General features: G+C 40.2%; 2 protein-coding genes across 2 annotated transcripts in view; one reads left to right on the top strand and one right to left on the bottom strand.

The window, feature by feature from the left end:
- Nucleotides 1-3,237: 3,237 nt before the first annotated feature.
- Nucleotides 3,238-26,936, bottom strand: part of C1H18orf21 (chromosome 1 C18orf21 homolog) — a 165,242-nt gene continuing 141,543 nt past the window's right edge. The window contains exon 2 of the mRNA XM_053393258.1: nucleotides 3,238-3,901. Within this exon, the coding sequence (XP_053249233.1) occupies nucleotides 3,243-3,851 (609 nt within the window). The 5' untranslated portion in view covers nucleotides 3,852-3,901 and the 3' untranslated portion in view covers nucleotides 3,238-3,242. The remainder of the gene's footprint in view (nucleotides 3,902-26,936) is intronic.
- SPTY2D1 (SPT2 chromatin protein domain containing 1) lies at nucleotides 7,243-25,311 on the top strand. The gene is made up of 6 exons (XM_053393083.1): nucleotides 7,243-7,499; nucleotides 14,634-14,748; nucleotides 15,626-17,098; nucleotides 19,164-19,326; nucleotides 19,832-19,909; nucleotides 21,840-25,311. The coding sequence occupies exons 1-6, from the start codon at nucleotides 7,440-7,442 to the stop codon at nucleotides 21,934-21,936; spliced, it is 1,986 nt and encodes a 661-aa protein (XP_053249058.1). The 5' UTR covers nucleotides 7,243-7,439; the 3' UTR covers nucleotides 21,937-25,311.

Raw genomic sequence — 26,936 nt, 5'->3', positions numbered from 1 at the left:
GTTTTCTCTCTTTACCTTCTCCTGCTGCCATGAGATACGGAAACATTTTAAAAACTGAATTGTTTCACAATTCCCTGATTTGACTTTGAAAGCTGCCCAAGTATCACACCATTTGATGATTAAAGCATATGGGGTTGCATGCAAAGTAACATGCCCTGACAGCACAAGGATTTCCACTTGCACAACGCGACATCCCCCATCTCCTCTCCCTGTGCACCCCCTAAAATATGTTCTAGAGGTTCCCCCCACTCTCCAGAGCAGGTTTGGGGAGTGAATGGCAGGAGCAGGGGAAATTCCTAGTGCATCAGCAGAAATCCTTGTATTGACAGGGCATGCCCTGTTTAGGGAAGTTCTCCAGAGCAGGTTTGGGGAGTGAATGGCAGGAGCAGGGGAAATTCCTAGTGCATCAGCAGAAATCCTTGTATTGACAGGGCATGCCCTGTTTAGGGAAATTTTAAATGACTGATGTTTTAATGAATTTAATCTTTGTTGGAAGCCACCCAGAGTGTCTGGGGAAACCCAGCCAGATGGATGGAGTATAAATAATAAATTATTGTTATTAAATTATTATATGTTAATTGGATACCTCCCATTTTTTAAATATTTTAAAAATAAAATCAGTGCTCTCAACTATATTGATGCCATCAAAAACATGGGACGAAGAGAGGCTTTTGAGAGCCATTTCACCATTTATTCAGTACAAGAATAAAAAACCCATCATTTGGCAGTATTCGGTCAGTTAAATGCTACATACCAATAAAGTGATTTTATTGTGCATTGCTTTGCACTGACTTACATTGAACCTCACTTGTTCACTCAGTTTGGAGAGATCCTTTTGGAGCTCTTCTGTTTTCTTGGGTTCTCTTAATTCCAAATAATTGGATGCCATTTGCCACTTCAGTGCTCACCCCTAAATCCAGAACATTTGTCAATTAAATAGTACGAACTATCCCAATTGCTATTTTGTACATCCCTCCATTGTGAAAAACACTCATTTATTCCAACTTAATCAGGTATTGGTCTGTAAAAGAGCATCCCCTCTTGTCCCATGGCTGGTAAATTTACTCTAGGGAGGTCCAAAGTCCTAAAACATACATGGACCAGAGAAGATGGTCAAGTTCTATGGGGGTAGAGGTAACAGAACACTGAAGCCATTCTACAGGCTACAAAGAATGAGATGATAGTGAAATCCTAAATTACAAGGAGCAGTTCAGCCCATAGAGGTTGAGGGGTCATGGGTTTTTCTCAGCCCTCCACTCCTGCCACAATAAAAATATTTCTCCATGTGGTAAGGTGGATCATCAGAGAGTGGGCTCTAATTGACATGAAGATGCCAGGTTTTCCTTCCCCAATGCAATTCCCCCCACCTGAAGTAAAACAGACCAGAATTCTGCCATTTCATCCTGTGTATTTTGTGAAACAGCTAGCCATATTCTGTGGAGATGGCATCCCATACCGAGTTGAAAGAACTGAGTTCATCTAGTATGGCAGTTCCAAGTTTGGCAGGATTTTGTCAGAACATCCTAAACCTCCTATGACTCTTTAAATAAAAAAAAAAACCCATTTGCCATCACAACTGTGGTATCAGAAGCTAGAGAAGACTTGTTGATTGCTGTTCCTGCAGGAACACCAAGTCTGGTTTGAGATGACAGAGTGCCATCTAGTGATCAGATTAGCTGTTTTTTTAAAAAAGCCAGTACATAGTAGGAGTGGGCCAACTCAATCCTAAATTCCACAAATCCTAATTTATAAAACCAACTCCCTCATCCCCAAACTCTTGAGTTCCACTTCCTGGAACTGTGCAAATCAGTAATTTACCGAAAGGGGCAGACATGCACTCAGAATTAAGGATCTTTGCTTCCATCTTGGCCCAGGGAACTGAGCTCATAGTTCTTTCAAACACATTCCTCCCCTCCACCCTTATTCATTTAAGCAGCCTAATTTGGGGGTGGGGAAGTTCTTGCAATTACACAGGGGGGAATGACCCTGCAGGCCTCTAGGTACGGTTTGGCTACAACTCCTACCATTCCTGACCTTTGCTCATGCTGGCTCAGGCAAGTGGGAATTGGGACTCCAGCACCTGGAAGGTCAGAGGCTCCTGACCCCTTTATCAAACCATTGCGAAGTCAGAAATCTTTTTTGGTTACTGCAAAACATCTAGAGATCCATTTTCTACCCACCTCTAGCATAAAAAATCGCCACCTTCTCTCACTTCCACGGGTGTGGATGTGTGTACTCATCTCCTCATCCCAGAGGGAAACAAAGCTTTTCTCCTCTGTCAGTACAGGAAAGAGATGAGAAAGCTTCTCTCTCTCCCTCTCCCTCTCTCTCTCTCTCACACGCACACACACTCACACAGTTGGAAGTTTGGGTGCAACTCAGCTTGCAGAAGAGGGGTTTGCATAAAGACAGAGAAGTCAGCATAAAGGTACAGGGATAGTCTGGGAATATAATAAATAAAATAATAAGGCCAGGCCTCCCCAGCCACTCTGGGCGGCTTCCAACAGTATATTAAGAACACAATCGAACATCAAACATTAAAAACTTCCCTAAACAGGGAAAAATGAAGGCTCCTTGCTCTTTCTCTGTTTAGACTGAGAAGTCTTAGATTGTACCTCCCTCACATTGACAGACTTCAAGAAGTCAGCTGGGAGCTATCCTGAGTAAAAGGAGCAAGGATGGCTGCCTTTCTTTAGTTTGTTAGGTTAGAGAACTAGAAACTTTCCTAGCCTAGTTATTTACTTCATACAATAAACTACTTTATTTTTCTTACTCTACAAGCATCTCTGTGTGCGCTTATTTGCCTAGCTAGAGTACCAGCAATGATTTGTCAGAAAGAGCTAATGAAGTGTGGGGCAGTGGGGTTAAGAAATAAAGAGGGACTCTCCCAGAAGCAAGAATGAGGTCTGGAGTCATACAGAGGCAAGGAGGCAAGAGGGACGTGGTATTCACCAAACTAGGTTAGTGAAAACCTGGGGTGTCTCCTGGTGCCACCATAACATTTTCTTAAGAGCATTTGGTTAGTGAAAAGGTATATTGTAAGCTAAAAGAAAATTGAGATGTCACCCTTTCATTAGAACATTAAAGGTTTCCTGAGAATGATGATGGAACAAGTGGGAAACAAAACTAATTAAGCAATTAGTTTTGCTTCCCAATTGATTTAAGCAACGGCGCAGATGGACCGATAGTCTCAGTTTTCAACTCAGGACTGCAATTATGTTACATCAATTATTTAAAAAAAATTAAAGTGATAGTAAGAAGTTTTTGAGGTCCCCCTTATTACTTTTCTTATTTTCTTCAAGATGAAGCAGTCTTTTCAGCTGTGCGAAGTGGTCTTTGATGTTTCTTTGAGTCCTGGAGGAAGAACGAGGTGTTGATTGGCCAGATGATGTTCTGGAATTGGGTGTCCTTCTGTTGGATCCAGAATGATGGTGGCTGACAGGTGTGGTTTTGTTTGAAGACTTCCCGGCTGATGCCTTTCTGCCCAAACCTTCTCTACTCTTCCCAGAATGCCTTGTTGTTTTCCCACATGCATTGCAGGTAACCAGCAGGACATTCTTTGCTTCCTTGTACTTCTTCAAAAGCTTTGTTTGTTTTAAATTGAGTTTGTAGCCCTTTGCTTCCCGATTAAGTAGTTTTTGTATCTGTGGAGTCACCCTCTTTTTAGGCATTAGACGTACCCTAACATTACCTGGAAGGAGAAACTGGAAACAGTAATGACACACTCGGTTCACAGAATCTTGGGTTTTGTCTTCTCTGTTGCTGAGTGTCCACAGTAAAAACCGTGCTTGGGCAGGGCAAGTGTCTGCCAGCTGCCGTGCTGCATCTTCCAAGTACTGCGGCCTGCCCATCGTCTTGAACAGATCCAAAGGTCTGTGGCAAATGGATGAGCTCCAGCAGCCTACTCTCTGGCACCAATTATGTGACTGCCTGCAGAAGCAAAGTTAAAATAAAATAAATAAAATGTAAGAAACAGATTATTGCAGTTGGATTAATAGCTTGCAATGCAATACATGTAAGACCATTTAACAGATGCAATTAATATTATTTTCCACTGCAGAGTAAACACACATGTGGTTTCATTAGTGTGTTGTGCCTGTCCCTGGTACTCTGGGTCAGTCATCACTTGCCATCAAGCACAAGTGTCTTCACCATTTTCTCTCTGTAAAGGATAAACAAATATTCCCCAAAATTATGACTGGCTGACAAAGCAATTATTATTTGAGGACATTCAAACAATGTGCAACCGAACACACATTGTTCTTATGTTATGTATTTTAATGTTCTTTATATTCTAAATCACCTGTGATGCCCAGATGAAGGCCAGAATATACCATACATTAATTTTTTAATTTTTTTTAAAGATATTTATTAAAATTTCCAATTTTTTATACAAACAAAAAACAAAGAAATTAAAAACAAACATATAGTTCATAAAACATACTTTTCAATAACAAATTTCTCTGGCCTCCTCATACCTCCCCTTCTTGTATTCCATTTCAGATTATTTGTTCAGCAAATCCTTAACTTAAAGCATTACAGCTTATAATATCACCTTATTTTCTATCCAAACCCTTTTTTTCATCCATTACAGCTAGAAACCACTCAATTTCAATCCAACATCATTCAGCATTCCTTAATTTTACAATATTTCTGTAAGTAGTCCTTAATTTTTTTCCAATCTTCTTCTGCCGACTCTTCTCCCTGGTCACGGATTCTGCTCGTCATTTCTGCCAATCCCATACAGTCAATCAGTTTCACCTGCCATTCTTCCAGAGTGGGTAAATCTTGCGTCTTCCAATACTTTGCAATGAGTATTCTTGCTGCTGTTGTAGCATACATGAAAAAAGTTCTGTCCTTCTTTGGCACCACTTGGCCGGCCATGCCCAAGAGAAAGGCCTCTGGTTTCTTCAAGAAGGTATATTTAAATACCTTTTTCAATTCATTATATATCATTTCCCAGAAAGCCTTAATCCTGGGGCACGTCCACCAAAGGTGAAAGAATGTACCTTCATTTTCCTTACATTTCCAACATTTATTGTCGGGCAAATGGTAGATTTTTGCAAGCTTGACTGGGGTCATGTACCACCTGTATATCATTTTCATAATATTCTCTCTTAAGGCATTACATGCCGTAAATTTAATCCCGGTGGTCCACAACTGTTCCCAGTCAGCAAACATAATATTGTGTCCAACGTCTTGTGCCCATTTAATCATTACAGGTTTCACCGTCTCATCCTGGGTATTCCATTTCAGCAGCAAGTTATACATTTTTGACAAAGTCTTAGTTTTGGATTCTAACAATTCTGTTTCCAATTTAGATTTTTCCACCTGGAAACCAACTTTCTTATCCGAATTGTAAACCTCCATTATCTGGTAATAATGAAGCCAATCTCGCACTTTATCTTTCAATTTCTCAAAACTCTGCAATTTCAGTCTAGAATATACCATACATTTAATAAATACATAAATAAATTATGTGGGACCCATTCTCTTGCTGTTCAAAAGGGTTGTTCAATGAAGGCTGAAGCAACAGAAAAAACAACTTACTATCCGTCTGAACTTCAGCTGGGGAGTTGCCTCTGCATCAGTCACCCCACCCTTGCAATCAAAATTTGTATTCGAAAGGCTTTAGACAGCACCTGTATGAGAATTCAGAATAGAAAATTCAAGTAATAAAACACAAATAAAACCAGGTACTCCTAAGAGTCTCAAAGAGAAGTAATCAAATCACTAGCCCTGTATGCACAACTATGGAATTTCAAGTTACTGACTCCTTGGCTGAGCTGACATGCAATGGGGGTCATAATTTAAAGTTATGTGCGTGGATCTTAGGCTTGGATTTTCCTCCCAAAAATGCTTAGCATGAATGTAATCCTCTATCCCAAATTGCAGCCTGATTTGGCATGGTCAAGGACAAAATAATCACGTGATTCTGATGACTATAAACTGACCCCCAGGTTACTGAAAGGGCTACATTATTGGGGCTGGGGGAGTCAGAAACTCTGGCTATAGCAAAAAGGATCAGCTACATAGCAGACCATCACTCAGCACAAATGATCACATTGTGTGCGGGGGTCACATTCCAGGGCTGGCATGTATACACAAAACACTTATACCTAAACCACTCCCATGCGACCATCGTTACCTTCCAAGATGTGGTCATACTGTACAGCAGAAGATTAAAAAGATGATTCTGTAGGGGTCTCACAGGCCTTTGCAAGAGTAGCATAAACTAGTTGGCTTAGGTGAGCATAAGGCCATGAGTTTAACAAGTACCAGGCTGCCAACAAGGTCAAGCTAACCTGAATGAAAGTTTCCATATGCCAATGTCAATTTACCGTTGTGTGACTTTACAAAGTTTACTGCCAACTACTATCGCTGCAAGAACGATGCTGGCACGATCCATTTCTGCACTAGTGCTGAAAAATAGCTTTGTTGTGAAGCTATGACCACAAACCAAATCATTTTTGTATTGACCCAAAACCAGCTGAAAAAATAATTGATTGTAAACCTTTGGAAGTAAACCCATGCAATGAAATGGAATTTACTTCTGAGTAAACGCACACCAAGAATGTAGGCAGCGACCTTAAGCAGAGTCTAACCCTTTGGTTCATCTAGCATTCTAGCTCATAGCTATCAACTTCTCTCCAGGGTTTCAGACAGCAGTCTTTCCCAACCCTACCTAAAGATGCCAGGGCTTTTCCACTACGGGGTATATATGGCAAATAGACGCCACACTTGCCACACGCACCCCAGCCAATTTGTAGCACTTTACCAGCTCGAATGATTGGCGGCGGTAAAAGCAGAAGCCGCAGCGAACGAATGAGTGAATGAAAGGCAGCAGGATCCACCCCAAGCAATAACAATCAATGAAGAACAGATACAAAATGAGAGGGCCACTCAAAGAAACTCACCTTGTCAGCCCAGCAGGTACCCCCATTCCCCCCCAAAAAAAAACCACTCTCGGGAGAAAAACAGCAACAATAAAACCCGAATCCTTCTCCAGCAGAGGACCAAACTAACACAGCATTTTAAACCCGAGATGAAAACCCCACTGCTCTGTTGCACAGACACGTGGCGAGCAAGCCCCTGCCTGCGCTGTTCATGTCACGTGGCGCGTCGGAACACGTCCTCTCCGGAAGAAGAAGGGCGCCTGCGTGCTTCCGCATGGAGCGGAGTGGCGGAAGTGACCTCACGCTCATTTAAACAAAAAAAAAACCTGGTTGACGATTACTAGGTGATATAAGAGGTGGGAAGAGGAGCTTCGGGGCCGGAAGTGAGGAAGGAGGGGGAGGGAGGCGTCCGTGAGGAACTTTTTCCGTCAGCTGGGCGAGGGAAGGAGGGAGACAGAAGGTCCTCTCGAGGGGCGGCAGGAGCAGCAGCGAGGCTGAGCGGCGGCGCCCCTCTCCGGGGGCGAAAGGGCCACGGAGCCCAGGATGGAGTTCCGCGATATCCTGATGGTGGCGTCGGAGCAGCAGGGGCTGAGCGCAGTGCCGGTGAGGGCTGGCGGGGGCGCGAGGGAGGGAGGGAGGCGAAAGGACGGTTGGCGGCGGGGAAGAGGCGACGGCGGCCCGTCGCTTCCCTTCTGGGTCCCTCTCTCTTTGCTCTCCCCGAAGCGGACTTTCTTCTGAGTCGACTCTTCTCGGGCTCTTCTTTCTGTCTCTCTCGCTCGCTCCCAGCCGCGCGCACATCCCGGGTTTTCCGTGCGCGCTACTTGCTCAGCTTTTGTGTTGCTAATCTGTTGCTCGCTCAGCTGCCGGCGCCCGGCGAGAGGAGCCTGTTCGGCGAGGTGTCACCGGCGCGGAGGGGGGGGGGGATGCCTTTATCAAATGCATTTCTCGCTTGAGTCACAGAAAGATGCCTTTGTTCAAAAGCTGCTGCTGCGGCTGCTGCTTCTTTTTTCCGGATAGCGAACACTTGACTTCAAATCCCTATCCCTTCCTTTTTTAAAAATTGCAAAAAATAACTTTAAAACTTTAGAAAACGAGACCAAAAAGTTGGTTTGCAGTTACCTCTGTATATGCTGGGTTGCTAACCTTAAAATCGTTTTGCAGTTGATTTGAAGCTTGGCCTAAAAATGTAGGGCTAATGTTTGCATTGAGGTTGTACAATGTCCAAGCAGGATGTGAGGGTTCAGGGAACTTTTTGGATGCCAACCCCATCACTTCCTTTTCTTTTTTTTAATTATTTTGACAAAGTAATAATCGGTTCTCTGAGTGTAACAGCAGCAGCAAAAGCCAGCCTAAGCATGCCTACTTAGACTTTAGGCGGATGCTTATTTAAAAAATAGCAGCTGTAGTTTATTTGTGAAACTCAAATGTTGCAGACAGCACAGATAATCAAATTGTGAGTTTTATAGTTATCTGACTTACCTGAATTTGGCTTATGGATGTGGAATATTTTAAAGAATCAAAATACAAATGGATATCTAGATTTGTTGTATCATTGAATGGCTGTATGAGAATTACAGTTAGCAAGGAAGTACTAAATGAAAGAGTTCTTAGGATCATGGTGATCATTGCATGTTCTTCTGGTAAAAGGTGTAAGATATTTGATAAAGCAAAGTTTATTTAAAAAAAGCTTCAGGTGTTACAAAAACTGGCAACATAATATTAGTATTATGTCGCATTAGTTAAGGGTAGGTAGCTACTGGGTTACAAAGGAGCTTACAGTGGTACTTTTGGTTACGAACACTTCTGGTTACGCATGCTTCGGGTTACGAGCTCCGCTAACCTGGAAGCAGTTGCTCCTGGTTGCGAACTTTGCCCCAGGATGCGAGCGGAAGTCACTGATAAGAACGGTTTCAGCTTAAGAATGGACCTCCGGAACAATTTCCGATTATAACCAGAGGTACCACTGTATTGACATTTTCTTTCATCCTTTTCCTGAAGAAGCATGTTGGGAAGAATATTCTGAGAGTTATGCCACCTTATCTTAAAATTTGGTATCAAATATTTTCTCAAATACTGGGTCATGATAATCTTTTGGAAGCTGTTGGTAAATTTCTGGTAAGAGACAGTGTCTTTAATTTTTTCTTTCTCTCTCCTCCTACCCATATAATTAATCCAATACAGCATTAAATAGAATAGCTTAAGCTTGGTCCAGTGCACCATGGGTGTAGTAGTGTGCATGAAGGATTTCCTATTTGTCAGAGGTTCTCAGGCTTTTTATCCTCAGGGCCCTCTGGAGATGGCTTCAAATTACCCTAATATCCACCAGTCACAAAATGGTGGTTCAGATGTAGAGCCAGTCACACAGTAGTGGCAGACAGAGGCAGAGTTTGGCATAATCAGCTTGCGGTTACTGACATCACTTTCTACTGATATCTGATCCACCTTCAGAAATTGCTAAATTATTTGCCACAGTATTTTCCTTGTGGCAGGGAGTTCCATAGCTCAGCTTTCCTCAAGCTAAGTACATACATTTGCTCAGCCTCCCCATTTTAGACAAATTGTTCTTATCCAGAGGCTGTAAGTAGAGAAGGCCTTTTCATTTATATTTTTCCCTTCCCACCCCCCACCAATGCCTCTCAAAGTGTTTTGACCCATCTGCTGTATTCCCCCCTCCTAATTCTCTTTCATACTCAACTTAATTCCCTCCATACCAAATTCCCAATATTTTTTATCCCAGCTTCCTGATCCTTTTATATTCACACCTTTTATATCAGCTTCTCTCATCCTCTTCTTTTCTTTTCCTAGTTTATTTATTATTAGTTCATTTATTTATTACCATAAAAATGGTAATTTCCATCAATGCTTACTCTGGTCCTTTCCTCTCAGAGAAGGGAGGGATTGCCTCGCGCCTCTCTCTCTCTCTCTCTCTCTCTCAGCTTGTTTCCTGGACACCAGAGTGCAAGAAGTTGCTGATATAGGCATTGGTCCAATCAAAAGTCTTATCACATGGTTAGGAGACTGGGCAGGTATTTGAGGAGGCTCTGGACAGGCTGTGGCACTGAGGCCAACCTCAGAGTGGCCCAAGACCCACTGGTATGCACCCAGCCTTCTGTTTGAGGGAGCCTGCCCTAGACTAGAGCATAACAGAGCTCTATTCTCCCTATGGAGTTAGAGGGAGCAGGCCATTGTCCCTTCATCACTCTTCCTTGGTCAAGTGGAGTGGGACAGAGAAGACTGGTTAGAGATTTTGGAGTTAATGGACTGGCATGGTGACATCCCCTTTATATGCTGTGGAGGATGGAGGGAACAGGGCTTTGTTATAACCTTTGGAGACTTTTATGTGATGCCACATCCTCGGGATGGATCAAGCCCAAGGTATATTTTCTACAAGTAGACAGCATGATGATTTAAATGCCTATTGCAGGTCTTTTTATTGAGTCCATGTCTTGATTTTAATTCTCCAGGAAAACACACAAGTCTCAGTCTAACGAGAAAACGTTCTTTTTGTATCTCATTAATAGTGTCAGTTGAAATATTTATTCTAATGTCCCAAACCTTTACCAGTGCTGGGTTGCTGTGGTTTCCTCAAATAGTGTGCAGCTATAATCTTTGCTGACGTAGGAAAGATGATGTATTAGCAATTCTATTTTAAATGCCTTGCAGGCAAACCAATGCATGCTTACTTTGAAATAAATTCCACTTAAATCAGTGGAGCCTACTGTCAAGTAAGTGCTCATAGGATTGCAGTCTTAGACAAAAACTGGATACAGAAAAAAGGCTGGGAAGCAAATATATCCTGGGCACCCTTAGCACAGTTGCACCAAATAGCTGTTCAATATGCATGTCTACTACACATTTTAAAAAGTGTCTTTTAACTGCTCCATACAACCCTGGAAAAAAACCATTCCAACTTTTATACCTGACATTCAGTTTTCATAGTAGGTTGTATAAGGTGACGATATTGTTTTAGCCATAACATTCCCCCCCCCCAAAGCTGGAGAGTGCTCTCCTAGATAAGAGGTGGATAACCTGTGGCCTTTCAAGTCTTGCTGGACTACAACTTCCATCATTAGCCAGGCTGATGGGAGTGGGGAGTCCATTGCCTGGAGAGTCACAGGTTTGGCAACCCTGTCACAGATGCTTTCAGGTCTCTTTTCACATAAATCTTATCCCATTTCTATGAATAGTTCATTTTCAGCAATGCCTTCTTCTGTTTTAGTAATCTGAAAGTTTGGGCCGCTCTTCAATTTAAAATAGATTAAATAGAAATTTGAGTCTTGTAAGTGCTCCTGAATACAATAAAGATTTCAACATTTACTAGATGAAAGGACAGCTGCAAGTGTGAAGGGTTGGTTGTGAGAGAAAGAGAGAAATTGGTGTTCTTCTTGGGAACCCTGACACAAAACAAAGAAATAGATGCCCCTCGGGGTTCCTTCTAACTCTACAGTTGTATGCAAAATAGGCTTCAGGTGAAACTAGGCATGGGGACAGTCCCCTAGAAATCAAGGAATGACTGCAACTTGATACAGAAAGCATTCTTATATACTTCTGTGCTATACGTTTGATTACAATTAGCCAATCATGTGGCTGCAATAAAACTTTCTATAATAGTTATATCCCACTGTTGTCTAAACCGGTCAGAAATCTCTTACTTTGAGCCCTCCCCAACCTTCTCATTATAACAATATTCATCAATGTCCATCTATATTAATTACCTTATTTATTAGCTGTCCACCAACATCTGCTTTCATTTATTTTGTGATTAATACATCCATTCTTACATATTGATATAATATTAATTGCAATCGTTCTGCCTAGTCAGTCTCCCTTCAGCATTGCTATGGCAATTGACCTCCTTGAATTCTTTCAGTGTCAGGACACTGGCTGCTGCTTGTTCCTACCTAAAAGCAAGTGAGTTTTTTCCTAATGAGAAGGGTTAGTAAAAGTTCATGCAGCTTTTGCCAAGCCACAATATATTAGGAAATGGAGTCTAAGCTATTAAAAGGGATTTAAAGAAAGCAAGAAACTATAGATTCCAAATAGGACAAGTAAATGGAGTTTTCTCTTTCAAGAGAACATATTTTATATTTTGAAGAAGCTATCAGTAAAGTTCATGTTTTATTAAATGCATATTGCCAGTGTATGTTGATGGTGATCTTTTCATGGGAAAAGTGATTTAATCAATGAAAAGGAATCACAATTCAGAGCAGGGGTGGGGCACCTGTGGCTTTCCAGGTGTTATTGGACTCATCCTCCTATCTGACCCAGCCAACATAGCCAGTGTTCGAGATGGTAGGAATTGTATTCCATGAATATCTGGAGGGCCACAGGTTCCCCACATCTGATTTAGAAATATAATTCCTGAAAGTGTATTTCTCTTAAAGAGCTTGTGCTGAATGAAAGCTCAGAAATTATTAATAAAATCTTGAGCATTTACTACAATTTTATCTTTATTGTTGACTTTGGGAAGTTCATCTCTTCCTGTAAGCTAGCAGAGTTAGTTAACATTTGTTTTTCTGTGGTTGCAGTCCTAGGCAACATTGAATGACATTCAGAGGTTCCTTTCCTCTGGCAGGAAGTCTGTTCCTCCAGCAGAAATAATCTTTCTGTTCAAATTATCTTCCATTGGAAGAGAAGCATTGGATCCAGCCCATTAACTTGGAAAGTCTTACTTATTTTACATCTGAGTAAACATGACTAGGATTGGACTATTAAAATGTATGTATTAAGTTTTCCTGAAGGTAATTTCAGATTTGAGACACTTTAAAAACCATTATCAAGAAGTAAGCAGTTACTGAAACGTTACTGCTAAGAAGGATTTTAGACTGAAACTATTCTTTGCTAGATAGTGAATAAGCACATTCATGATCATTTATATGAGAAATAGAAACAATATTGCATCATGTCTCGCTAAAATTATAGAGCTGTTAGTTCATCTCCCTTAGGGAAAACCATGCTAAGCAATAATTAGCTGTTTTCAAAATGAAGTGACTATTGGGCTTAGTAATGCTTCCACTGATAGCTCAGTTGTTGCTATAGATAACTCAAGATCTGACCCAAGTATGTAAATATCTATTAACTTGATTTAAAAAGTAGTCCTTGTTATTGTTCAACAGTAACACATAGGGTCTGTGTAGCGTAGGGAATGAATCTGGCCAAAGGCAATGTGATAGTATAAGATAAAAAGAGAAAGTATTTTCAAAGTTTGAATTATAACATTTAGAATTTCTACATGATTTTGTCTTCTTGTTAAGCTGTAGTTTCAGAAATAGCATTGGGTTCTTCAAATTAAGGGCTACTACATTCTTGTTATTTTATTTTATTTTTTAGCTTCACAGCAACTCTGTGGAGTGGGTCATAGTTCAATATCTGGCTCAGTCAGGGTTGTGAGATTTCTTCATTGTACTCATGACAACTGTCTACTTCTATCAAAGTAAAGTCAGGTGGTGGTTTCACTCTTAGTTTGGAGAGGGCAGGGTTTTAAAAGACACCTGCTCTCTTTTAAAGAGGGGATAAATGCTAATTTTGGAGCTAACATAGTTTTGAATCATTTTCACCAATATTTCAAGGCATGGAGGGTGTAATCAAGTTTTACAAAATGAACTTTTAAAGGCCTTTGTGGTTTTCAATTTCAATTATCGCTTAAATGCTGTGTAACAACAGCCATCTGCAGTTTGCATATTGCTACAGCTTTCAACCCTACAGTTGCCATCTGGAGGTGCTCAGAAAAGGATAATCAGTGTTTTTAAAAGCACACCAGGAGAGTTTGACCTGTGCTTTTCGCCACTGTGGACAAGTCTTTGTATAAAGCTGGTACTTTTATCAAATAAAGAGAATGGAATGTTACTGCCTGTCTAGCTTGTTCACTCAGTTGTTGAAGGGGAGAACTTGTAGCTGCAGTAGACTTTTATACCTCATACAAGCTACGTGTTGTATAAAGTCTTGTATTAAAGTATTTGTTTTAGTGTTCCTTATTTCATTGAGAAGGAAAATCAATCTAAATTGGTAATTATAAACATACCACTCTCACACACACATATAGTTACAGGTAGGTAGTCGTGTTGGTCTGCCGTAGTCGAAACAGAATTTAAAAAATCCTTCCAGTAGCACCTTAGAGACCAACTTGGTTTGTTATTGGTATGAGCTTTCGTGTGCATGCACGCTTCTTCAAATACAAAGAAGATTGGTATCTGAAGAAGTGTGCATGCACACAAAAGCTCATACCAATAACAAACTTAGTTGGTCTCTAAGGTGCTACTGGAAGGAATATATATATATATATATATAACATAAAACAGCTTTTTTCTTATACAGCTAAAGAAGTAATTACAATTAAATCTGACCATGTTTAAACGCTCCCCCCCAAATAAATCACAAATTAAGTACAAAAACTCTTACTTGCATAAGCACTGAGACAGCTTTTTGAATAATATATAGCCTGTATTGTGTTATATCTATGCTCTTCTGATATTGTTATACTTCAATTTCCATTAGCTCCAACCAACATAGCCAGTGGTCTGAGATGATGTCATTCAAAATGTTGTGATAAGATGGTTTATGATGTATTGTGGCATGTGGTTGTGGCCAGTGCTAAGCACCTTAAACACCACTGAAATCAATTGCTGAAAAGGCTTTTATTGTTAAATTGCCCAAAGCCCCCAACCTGTTGTGTACAGTAGCTAGAAACCCAGAGCCTTAGAAATTGGTGTGTGGTTCTGACATTTTGTCTCTTTTCAGAAAAGATACAGTTTGGCAGTAGGCCCTCCCAAAAAGGATCCAAAAGTGAAAGGTGTTCAGTCAGCAGCTGTGAGAGCTTTCCTCAAGCGGCAAGAAGAGGAACAAAGGAAAAAGGGTATATTTTTAAATTATCTTTCTCCTCCCAAGAGCCACTGTCACTTATTTTTGCTGATAACTGTCTTCTGTTTCTTTTTGAATATTGTTGCCATAGTTCCCTCATTTTTGGATGTGCATTGGCTTCTAGAATCCTCTGAAAACAATGGCAAAACTTAAAAAGTTGGTTCATTTCCTCCCCTCTGTTCTACATTTAGAACTGGATTCAGATTACTGAAGCCCATGCAAGGACTTCTGCGAGCACAACAAGGCTTCCCACCTTCCCTATCAATATCTCTGGGGTAGTACAGCATGCAGCGAGCAGGGAGAGGGGGAGATCATTTCATCAGGCAAGCAGGAATTCCATCAATCCTGCTGGGTTGTTTGGAACATCAGAGTGTTGATTTCCTCTCAGTTTGTACAATAGCTAGAAACTACAGCATCACGGAGACTGGTGCATAGTTTTGACACCTTGTTCTTTCAAAGCAAGTTTTATTTAACAGGCTTTTTGACAAATTCCAGAAGATACTGGACAGAACTGCTCTTTGAAAGTCCTCCTCAGTTTTGCCAACAGTTGCCCATGTTCAATGGGGAGCTGCTGCCTGAGAAACCCAAACCCACAGCCTCCTGGGTGTGCTGAATTAATTGTGCAGTTCTTTAGATCTCAGTCAGCCCTTGTGTTTAAAGTGGAGCTCTTAATTAAAATTCTGCTGTGTTATTTCCAAGGGTAGCTTTTATGTTCCATGTCTGCTATTTGATTGCTTAGATAGTTTGTAGTCAGAATGTAAACTCTGAGCATGACCTTTACAATGCACACTAGCCATTGCAGTTTTTCAAGCTATCCCAAGATTTTTCAAGCGCAAAAAATATTTTACATAGGAACTTTCCTTCTTTTACAGCCATTGAAGAAAAAAGAAGAAAAGAAGAACTTCTCGCTAAACGTGTCGAACTGAAACATGACCGAAAAGCAAGAGCTATGGCTTCACGGACGAAGGACAATTTCCGTGGCTATAATGGCATTCCTGTTGAAGAGAAGCCTAAAAAGAGGCAAGGCCGTGAAAACAGTTCTGAAGGAAACACAGGAGGTGAATGCATGACAGGTGATGAAATGGAGCAATTTGAATATGATCAGACAGAATCGGAGCATGAATTGGAAGAATATGAAGAAAAGCCATCCAAAGCACCAGTGAAACCAAAGGCGCCTCCCAAAAGTGCACCTCCAACATTGAACTTTAGGGACCTTTTAAAGCTGGCTGAAAAGAAACAGTATGAACCAGTTGAAATAAAAGTTCCTCTGAAAAAGACTGAGGAAAGACCCATGACAGCGGAAGAACTGAGAGAGCGAGAATACTTAGAGCGGAAACACAAAAAGGGGGTTATACTAAAAGAGAAAAAAGTTGGGAAAGAAATAAAACAGGTCACTATATCAAATTCTTCCAAGAAGGAATTTTCACAGAAGGAGGTCATAAATGCTAAACCCAGTAAGCATTCAGCGGACAAACATTCCTTGTCGAAAGGAAGCCTTTCCTCTCAAAGTAGTACTGACAAGAAATCAAAGGGACCAGCTTTAAATGAAAAGCATTTGAAGTTGTCATCTGCCTCCAAACCCAACCCTTCTGAGAAAGCAAAACCTGCACATAAGGTCCCTTTGAAAAGCCCATCAAACAGCAGTCAAATTAAACCAGCCTCTAATGGGGGTGGGAAATCTGGACCTAACTCTCATACCCCAACTTTGAAAACGACTGCAAATGGAATTCTCAGGCATCCATCTGCTAAAGAAATTGGTCTGAAAAAAACTACTAGCCAAACAAAACCATCTGGTGTGGCTCCTTCCCAGCATGAAGGTGTTAAAAATGTCAGCTCCAAGCAAGCAAGCCGCAATTCAGGCGCAGGAGGACCTCTTCCACGAGCAAAGAGCAGCTTGAGTACGGGTCCAGGTCGGCCAAGCAGCAGTTTGATTGTCGGACGTGGACCACAGGGCAGTAGTTCAGGCATGGGACCTGGACGATTAGGTAGCGGCTCGGGATCTGGGCAACGAAGCAGCAGCTCAAGTGCGGGACTTGTACGGCCAGGCAGTAACTTAGGTGTGGGACCTAGCAGACCAGGCAACAGTTCAGGACCAGTGCGTTCTGGAAGTAGTCAAAGCATAGGACCCGGGCGGCCAAATAGTCTAAACGCAGGACCAGCAAGAGGTAGTAACTCAGGATTGGGACCAGGCCGGCCAAACACCACTTCAGTTGGAACTCTGAAACCAAAGTGTACGGTTGTATCAGAAACAATCTCTTCTAAAAATCTGGTACCACGACAAGGTAGCGGACAAATGAATGGAATGAGGCCATTTCCGCAGCAAAGACCCAGGATCCCCCCACAAGGTATCTTTACAGTTTGAGTTTATGAATAATTTGATATGTACTCTTTGTTTCATTCATACATTTGTTGTCTCACTGTAGCTGTTTGGACTTGGAGTTGTATATATTCCAATCTAGTGCATGTTAATTGAATGTGAGTTCCATTGAGTTCAGTGGTAGTACAGTACTCCGAGAATTTGTATAGGATCTCATTCTACCATAAACTTTGTAAACAAAAAAAGCAAAGCAAAACATGGACTGTTTTTCAAACTACTTTGCAGATTTGATTGCTCCTCACAAACATACGTATGGTAGAGTGTAGGAAACCTTAGATAAATTTTATGATCTTGTTTACGTCAGGTACATTTATGTGATTTCTGCTTTCTACAAGTTCATGCAAATTCAGTGTGAGCAGGAAAGCCTGTAACAGAGATATTGTGGTTGATATTAATTCCATGATTGATTTAAGGGTAAGAAGCTCCCTTGATCCGAAGCATAGGAATCACTCCAGTTGGGGGAGGGCAGAGTTGAGCTTTATTTTTCTTGGAGCAATCCTTTGCCAAGGCAGACAGGATTTCAACTTAATCTTTGCAGCAGTCAGTAGCCCTTACTCTCCCATAACAAAGGTTCTCTTATTCTAGATTAGCTTGCTGCAACTCCAGTGCTTGTACTATATGAAGAAGCGATGTCAACCATTTTGGAGAGGGAGACGATTCTGGAATGCTGTAGATGTACACAGATAATGCTTTGCTGCTAAGCACAAATCATCCGCCTTGCCCTGCTTTTCCAAATCTGTCCTGCCTAACATGTCAAGCAGATGGAATTAAGTGCAGATTTTGTGTTCTAGTGTAGAGAAACTGCATGGGAATTATCCCCTCCCCCCAAATAATACTGGAACCCAGGACAGATAAAAGAGAACTACTGCATACAGCACATACCGGTAGTTCAACTATGAAATTCATTTCGATAAGATGTGATGGCCACCATCTTAGATATATTGAAAAGTGAATTGGAAGCATTAATGGAGGATAGGGCTTGCCATGATGTTCTACCGCCACTGTTATCTATCTATAGCACTCAGGTCCTGCTTGCAAACTTTCTATAAGCATCTGGTTGCTCACTGTGAGAACAGGATGTTGGACCAGTTGGGCCTTGCGTCTGGTACATAATAATCTGTCTGGTACATAATAAGCTACCTAATAATGCTTGAAGCAAAAGGCCTAGTAAACACACACCATTTAGTACAGTGGTGCCTCGCAAGACGAAAAGAATCCGTTCTGCGAGTCTCTTCGTCTTGCGGTTTTTTCGTCTTGCAAAGCAAGCCCATTAGTGGCTTAGCGGATTAGCGCTATTAGTGGCTTAGCGGATCAGCTGATAAGCGGCTTAGCGGATCCGCTGATAAGCGGCTTAGCGGATCCACTGATAAGCGGCTTAGCGGGTCAGCTGTTAAGCGGCTTAGCGGGTCAGCTGATAAGCGGCTTAGCAGCTTGGGAAAAAGGGGGGGGAAGGAAAAAAACCCTGCAGGAACTCGCAAGACATTTTCATCTTGCGAAGCAAGCCCATAGGAAATTTGTTTTGCGAAGCACCTCCAAAACGGAAAACCCTTTCGTCTAGCGGGTTTTCCGTCTTGCAAGGCATTCGTCTTGCGGGGCACCACTGTATTCTTGTTATGAGGAGGATTTCAGATTTGTATTCCAAGAGTAGATTTGTTGTGTTGATGCAATACGCCCCTGCATTTGAAAAGAACATTTCTTTTTGCCAAGCCATTTACAGTGATCCAACTAAATTTGTTACTTAAATGCTGGGTAGCGGGGATGACTAACTTGTGTGCCTTCAGATGATGATGAACTCACATCAGCCCCCGTCAGCCATGGCCAGCAATCAGAAATGATGGAACTTGTAGTCCAGCAACATTTGGAGGGCCAAAAGTTAATCTGCCCCTGCATTACACCAATAGCTGTCGAGAATGTAACCCATGTAAAGCCTCATGAAGTGACTGTATTAGCTAGTGAAAAACTAATGCAGCACAAAAATAAATGTTGCAGCGGGTTTGGAAGTGTGTATTACATGTCTGAATTTCACCCCTTAGGTTTTCCAAGACCATCTCTTCCACCTATTACTAGTAAAAGGCAATATGAAGACGATGAAGATGAATACGATTCTGAAATGGAGGACTTCATAGATGATGAAGGAGAGTCCCAGGAAGAAATCTCTAGACATATTAAAGAGATATTTGGCTATGATCGGGCTAGGTGAGAAAAAAAAATTTGTATCCTTTTATACCATTGTGTAGTTATGACAGTCTCTATAACGTTCATGTAAGGTGCATAAATAAAGTTTTCCCCGATACAGTTTCATAATTTAGTCTGCTTGAGTACTTTTGAAATTAATCAGGAGCTCCTTAAGAAAACAGAGTTTGAGCAAAAGTTCTCAGTGGTTTCTGTCAACTATAATCGAGGATAAAAAATATGAATGTGCATGTACTCAAAAAATGCAAGAAAGGGGCTGATATACTACAATATGCAGCCTATTCATTTACTAGTATTTGCCAAAGCATATGATTACTGAGACTAAAGGTCCCCACCCCTGCACTGAAAGGAACTGACTTGGTCCAGCCATATACCGTAATTATAAGGTTACTTGAAACATATTTCTGTTTTATTTAAATGCATATACAATTCTGATTCTGAAACACATGCATTTATGTATTATAGCAAAAGTGAACATATTGCATTTCATTTTGCCTATTACTCTCAGATATAAAGACGAAAGTGATTATGCCTTACGTTACATGGAAAGCAGCTGGAAGGAGCAACAGAAGGAGGAAGCCAAAAGGTAAGCAAAGTTGAATCTTATCCACTTCACTCTCCCAGATTTTGGTCATTCATCAAAAAGAAACAGTTCCATTATTGTGATTCCAAATAATGATGAGTTTGGAATCATTGTGAGCAATGGCAAGCAATGTGAGCAAAATGGTTGAAGTCTCTGTGAAGTGACCTCAAGTGAAGGGGAGGTTTTGGGGGAGAGAAGCTGTGGAAACGATTCAAAGTCAGCCATGAATATATTGGCATACTGTGGAGATCTGCACGTTTTCATCACAGTGCTGTTAACCTGAAACCAAAAGCCCTCCATATATTTGAAATACGCGAGGACAATGTGACCAACTTGGTGGAGAGATCAACTGGGATAATATTCCTGATGGATTCTTACCCATCTTTGTTAGTGTATAGAGCCTCAGCATCCATGCTTGCTTGAATGATGGTCCCTGGGAAGACTGTCAAAGACTGTAGCTTCCTCAGAAAGTCAGTGATCTCCTGAAAACAATTTTAAATATTGGGCCCAAATGGAGACAATGATTTTTGTCCCATTACAAATGTTCTACTCAGTGAAGCTAAGATGATTATATGGACCAATTCCTGCTATTGTGTGTTTTTTGCGTACTTATTTAGCATATATTGAAGCTAAGACTGTAATTCTTGTATTTCATTGCAATACTTAATACATTTTTTACCTAACCAGCTCTGTCGGCAGAAGCCCTGCACAAGGACCTCTGCTTGTGCAAGAGTGCTTTCCCCTGCCTCTCCCCACAGGCCTCTCAAAATTGGCTCTGGGGAAGGGTCAGAAGAATCCCTAGAACAGAATGGGGGGTATTGTTCCATCTGGCAAGCTGGGATGCTTGCACAGGCAAAATGATTGGAAGAATGGAACATGTAATTCAAACAGGTCTTTAAGCTGCTGCAAAACAGTCCATGGCAGGGGTTGCCAACCTGGCACTAATTGGCTTTTATTAGGTGCCCCTGGGAAAACCACCGCCCCCACTCTGAGTTTTCATTTAAAATAAGCAAATGTCTAGCTCTCCTAAAATGAAAGTTATTGGGCAAAATGTACAGGTACCTTCTCTGTGGGGGGAATGTGATGTGGCCACCTTGTATATTTTTCCGAGTACAGAGGAATGCCCTCTGTTGTTATTGCATAGCAATTCTGTGTGTATTGCGTGGTCTCCACAATCGGCTGGCTCCCCATAGTGAGCATAAGATTGTCAGGGTTAAGTTTTCTCTCTAATTTTGTGTTACACCACACTGTCCATGTGCACTATTTTGTGACTAGTGCCCTCAGGACTTTCCTGAAATTTGTAAAACGCCCACTGCTCCAAAAAGATTGGTGGTCCCTGTTCTGTGGTTTCGCTGCAACAAGCTTACATGCCTAAACCTCCGGAAGTGTACTGTACAAAAACAGAATATAAACGCAATCAGTTTGGTTTCCTGTCTGGTCATATATAGGATTGTCTGGAGGTATTATTGATCCTTGTAGCATCTTCAAAGCAACATGTGAATACAAATTTCAGCTGCTCTAACTCTCTATATTTATACTCTTAATTGGGGGATATCATTATTGTTCAGGCCAATTGCAGCAGCAATTACAATTAGCCAGCCTTTCTTTATATAGCATGTTTTTAGTGTTGGGTAGGCTTGTAACCTTGTGCCGTCTCAATATGTTATGGGAGCCATTTATTTTTATTTTTCTATTTCCAGTCTAATTGTAGCATATTCCAGTGTTGTTGCATCCCTGGAAACGTAAGGCAGTTTCTAATATGGCTTCTCTAGGGTATATCCTAAACCTAGCTAAGATTTCTGCAAGCTGCCTAGTGATGGGTAATTGTAAGAGGGTTATGTAGATTTCCTCCTGGCTAGGGATTTTTTTGTGCTCCTACATTTTGGGTTTAATTATCTTCAGATTTTAGTGTAACTAAATCTTTATTCTGCAGCTTGAGGCTTGGAATGCAGGAAGACCTAGAAGAGCTAAGACGTGAAGAAGAGGAATTGAAACGAAAGAAGCAGGCAAAGAAGCTGAGAACACGTTAATCAATTTGCCATTGCTATGGTTTTCTTGTTATTCTTCCATTTCTCCCCCCCCCCTTCTGCTGCTTGTTCCAAATTTCAGCTTTAGTTTTACTTTGCATATGAAAGGGTAAAAACTTGAGTAGAAAATGGAAATATAGAAATATGGTTCTTTAATTTGACCCACAAATTCATATTTTTAATATTTGCCAATGCTTCCTTTTTATAAAATAAATGCACTAATTGAGAATATAGACGGAATTAAAGTGGAAATGAATGTTACTACTGCCTAAATTAGTTCAAGGATGCCAGCAGACTACTGACTATGCACTGGCTTGCAAAATGTGGGCCCGCCCTCACACCAGTACGACAGCCTGCATTCTTCATTTTACTTTAAAAAGGAATAATGTTGTTTGTGTCCTGAGTCAAGATTCTTAAATATCATTCTTCCCATTCAGATAAAGCACAGATTAAAAAATTGTCGCTGCTGTTCTTGATGTTGAAAGCAATATTGACCTGTATTGGAGAAGATTATTTCAAAAAGCAATGTTATCATGAAAGGTCATGAGCATTGTCTTCGCAAACTAGACTGAACCTATCCCCTAGATGTAGCTGTTGTGGAATAAACAGACAGCAGTGTCTGGCATGAAGAAAAGAAAACAGCATCCTACATGCCAACAGAAATCTCATCCTGCCCCCCCCTTGCAAAGCTAACTTGCTGGTTCTAGTAATATAAGGTTGTTTCTCTGGCTTCTTGAATTCAGTAGTGGGGCCTTGGGAAACCCTGTATCTATTCCCATGTGTTTGAAGTCTTCCTTGAGCTGATAAGAGTCAGTCCACTGCCTGATGTTTTCCTATCCTGCTGTGCAGAAGATAGAATTGAGCTGCTTCGTGTCATTTAGAAATTATTTCAATAAGAAATGGGACCAAATGATAAGTTTGCCTTGTAGGTCTGGGATTTCATTGCCAAAAATAAAAATAAAATTATCTTGGGAAATGCAAACTTACATTTTATATAGATAGATAATTTCTATGACTTTGGCTTAACTACATTTTAGGAATATTTTTAGAATATACCCCGTTTTTTTCAGTCTCCATTTCTAGATTAAGTGCATATTGCATAACAGCCCCAAAGCCTGCTGGTGTATATTGCCAACTAGTTTATTTCAGAATAGACACCAATTCAATCTACATCCTTCTCATTCTAGGCATCTTTATAGTTATTCTGAACAGTTGTTCAATAAAGCAGCTGAATAGATTCACCACAAAGAAGCAGACTTTATAGTTTGTCAAAAGGTCATTTTTGTTAGTTTTTCAACGTTTGGTTACACACCAATTTAAAGCTACTACAAAAGTAACACAGTAGTTGTATGTTACAAAAAGTTCTAGGTTTTCCCCCATTTAAAAGAACTGTGCTTTGGGATTTCAGTCATGTTTCATGTATTTTATTATTCTGGTGTCCATGATATGCTGTCAAATAAATAAAAAAAACGATTATGCTTGCTAAAAATTGCATTGTCAGGCCAATAATGAAGAATATGATATTCTTCTAAAAACTATGGTTGGACAGTGTATCCTGATTAGTGTTCTAGCGGAGAGGTATTCTAGCAAATATTGGCTACATTTTAAAGAATAATTGGAGGTGAAATTGTAATAAGTAACAGGAATGAATGAATTCAGCCTTCAAAATGGGAAGTGGAGTTTAATCAGGAGAATTAATGTAAAGAAAATAAAGAACCTTTGCTTATAAAATCCTTCAGCCACCCCTTTTTGTTGTTGGGTGGTGTTTGCTGAAATGAAACTATTGGACAGTTGCTACAGTTAGCATGCATCTGAACCTGGAACTCTTAACTTAAAGGTTACTGTTATCACTAGTGCTATTTCCCCCCATTTGTCTGCGTTACATCTTGCTGTGATTTATACACACATGAATCTGGCAAATGCACCCATTTGTCTTTTTAATTGGTTCAAGGCAATGACTGTTGGAAACATGACCAGGCTGCTGTTCATTTTATAATTATTCTAATGTGAGGATGTATCTTAATCATCAGCCTAGGTACCGTCCTCAGCAAGCTGAAGAATTTGTAGCACCAGAAATCTGAACAGAAATCTTCATTATTCACATGCATGTTTTAACCACGTCTTGTAAGTTCTGTTCAAGACTGTATTCTGAAACATTTCAGTGTTACTTGTCTTGTAGAAGATAACATAATCAATATTGCCAATCTTCTTTTATCACTTTAGAACTTCCAAAATAGAAACTTGCCCTGAACATGAGAATGATCATGCATTCTAGAGAATAATTGTATTCTATTTTGAGATGATGAGCTGTTTAACATGTCTGGTTGCATTATTTGTGTGTGGCAGGAAAATGTTTTTCCCGTCATTTTTCTTGGTTGTTCCCCTTAAATAAACATATCAATTATTTAATAGTTCATTAATCAGCTAGAATATTCATTTCTTCCAAGGCATATACAACGCTGAAGCAAAAGAAACAAACTGAATATTTTCCTTTTGGAGGTGTCAGGCTTCTATAGAGACGTCATAGATTGCATTAGCAGAACTCTACTCTAAGTTGCTGATTCTGTTCAGTGAAAGATGTGCCTTTTTTTACATACATTAATATTTCCAGGAATGTAGGATGAAGAGTTAATTCTGCTGTCAAAGATGCTTTGTTGATGCTTGATCATGTGAAATAGCATAGGTTTTTTTATAAAGTCCTTCCAGGTCTTGTATTGCACAACTACAGTAGTTAGTATTTATTGATATTACTAAGTAAAACTGAAGGGCACTTTGTATTTAATTAAAACTTAATTTTGCAATTGCCTTATATGTATTTTATTAAGTCTATACTTACACTTTTTACAGCAGTATCTGACAGAGGCCTGGGCAGCAAGTTTCATGGAAAATCCTAGCAAACAACTCTGATTTATTCTTTAATGGAGAACTCTTTCAAAATGTATAAAATCTTATTTTTTATAAGCCCCTGATTTTTATCCAGCATAACTAATTTTTATTTGGCTTTGGCTTTCTGTAAATTTAATTACCCCAAAGTGTATTTCTACATATATAGCAGGAGACCAAAACACTGGAAAGAAAATACAGTCTTGAAGAGACTAGTAAATTAATTGTGATGACTATGTTGGATTTCTATTTATTTTGTTGAGTCAGAGTACTACAATCAAGTGTTAGCATATAACTGAGGATGCTTCTAGATTCCATGTTCTGTTTTTTTGTGAAGGTCATTGTGTTTAACACAATGTGACAAATCAGGTAAAAACTGTTAACCTTATTGTTTTTTCTGGTGCTGTCAGAGTGTATGCTTTTGCACATTTGAAGTGCAGTCTGAAAGCGAATTATGTATATAATAAATTACAGACATTAAAACATTTTATTGAATTTTTCACTGGTTTGCGTTAATTTGTAGGAGACTTTAAAATACCACGGTGTTCCTTCCACAGGACTCCTTGCAAAATAGTCTTTGATCCTTAAAGTTTGCTCTTTCACTCTGTTATTAAGTGTCTGAGCCATGCAGAAGCTGCTGGAATTTATTAGATCATATTACAGAATATCAAAATAGCTGAGTTATTAAATAGCAGATCAAATATTAAAAGTTTTAATTGGATGATGCCGTTTCTGACTACTTTGTCATAGTCACTAATGTTAGGGAATAATATTGACTGAGTTCAGTACAAATACTGTGCTATAGTTCAGTAACATATAAGATTGTATCTTAGTGGAAAATTAAAAACTGGAAAAGCAGTTTTCCATTGAGCTGTAACACAGCGTATATCTGTTGAATTTCATCTTTATGGCTTTAGCCCAGTTAATACAAAAATCAAAAACTTCACGTCATGCTTGCCATATCATGACTGTACTTTGTATTCTGTAATTGCTTCCCTAAATCAATGAGGGAGCCAAAGAATCTTAGATGTTAAAGTGAAATAATTTTGCAAGCCCTCGGCATGACCCTATGGCCTCTTCCCCTTCATCCACACTTTTAGCAGCTTCATTTTGGTACTCAAAGCCACCTGCTACCCCAGATACCTTCTGCACAAAACTGAGTTGAATTTCTTGGGGGGGGGGAAGCAAAGTGGTGATGACAAAACTGTAGCTAAGCCACAAAGCTAATTTTAAAGAGCCAGATGCATGTATTGTGTTGCGAGTACTATATTGCTTTAAGATGAGGAACAAGTTAGACATTCACAGTGTCTGCAGAAATTCTCAGAGGTTGAGGAGTTGTCTAGCTAAGAATAGCAAACAAAGGAAACATAAAAGGCATCTGCAAAGACACTCTGGACTTCCAGATAACTAGGTACTTTGAACCATCAGGCCTCAGGGTGATGAAATTCACACCCCAAAGGATGACTATGGAAGATGTGCAAGATGTTCCCAAAGGAGATAACAGAATAGACACATTTTATTGAAGAGAAACAAAAAGACTTGAAATGACATTTTCAAGTATGTAATGACGTTTTCATTAAATGAGAAAACTTCTTAAAGGTTTTGTCATGGACACCTCCTTTTCTCACACAATCACCATAGAATCATAGATAGTAATAATGAATCCAGTTCTCCAAGTATTTGATATTATGTACCAAAATGGCACCATCTATAGATAATGGGGTATTTGGGTTCTAGGTTACACCAATATTTGCCCAAAAAAATGGGAAACAAACCAAACAAACAGCCTTACCCAGTGAGGAGTGAGTATTCTCAGGAGGCAATGGAATGCAGAGTCTAGGTGGTGAGGATTGAATGAAGCATCTGAAATGCTGAACAGACGCACTCAGCTCTGCAACATTGTCCCCAGTATAAATTAGCACTACCTTTGGTGGTGTAGATGCAGTAATCTTGACTGTTCTCTGCTGACACCTTAGGCTCTGGAATTAGTTAAGTATTTATTTAAGTCCATCTTCCTATAGGCTATAATATCATGGGTAGGCAAACTAAGGCCTGGGGGCTGGATCTGGCCCAGTCGCCTTCTAAATCCGGCCTGTGGACGGTCTGGGAATCAGCGTGTT

This window comes from Podarcis raffonei, chromosome 1 (assembly GCF_027172205.1).
Source record: "Podarcis raffonei isolate rPodRaf1 chromosome 1, rPodRaf1.pri, whole genome shotgun sequence".
Lineage (NCBI taxonomy): Eukaryota > Metazoa > Chordata > Lepidosauria > Squamata > Lacertidae > Podarcis > Podarcis raffonei.
Note: the sequence above shows the minus strand (reverse complement) of the source record. Positions and strands in the feature narration are given on the sequence as shown.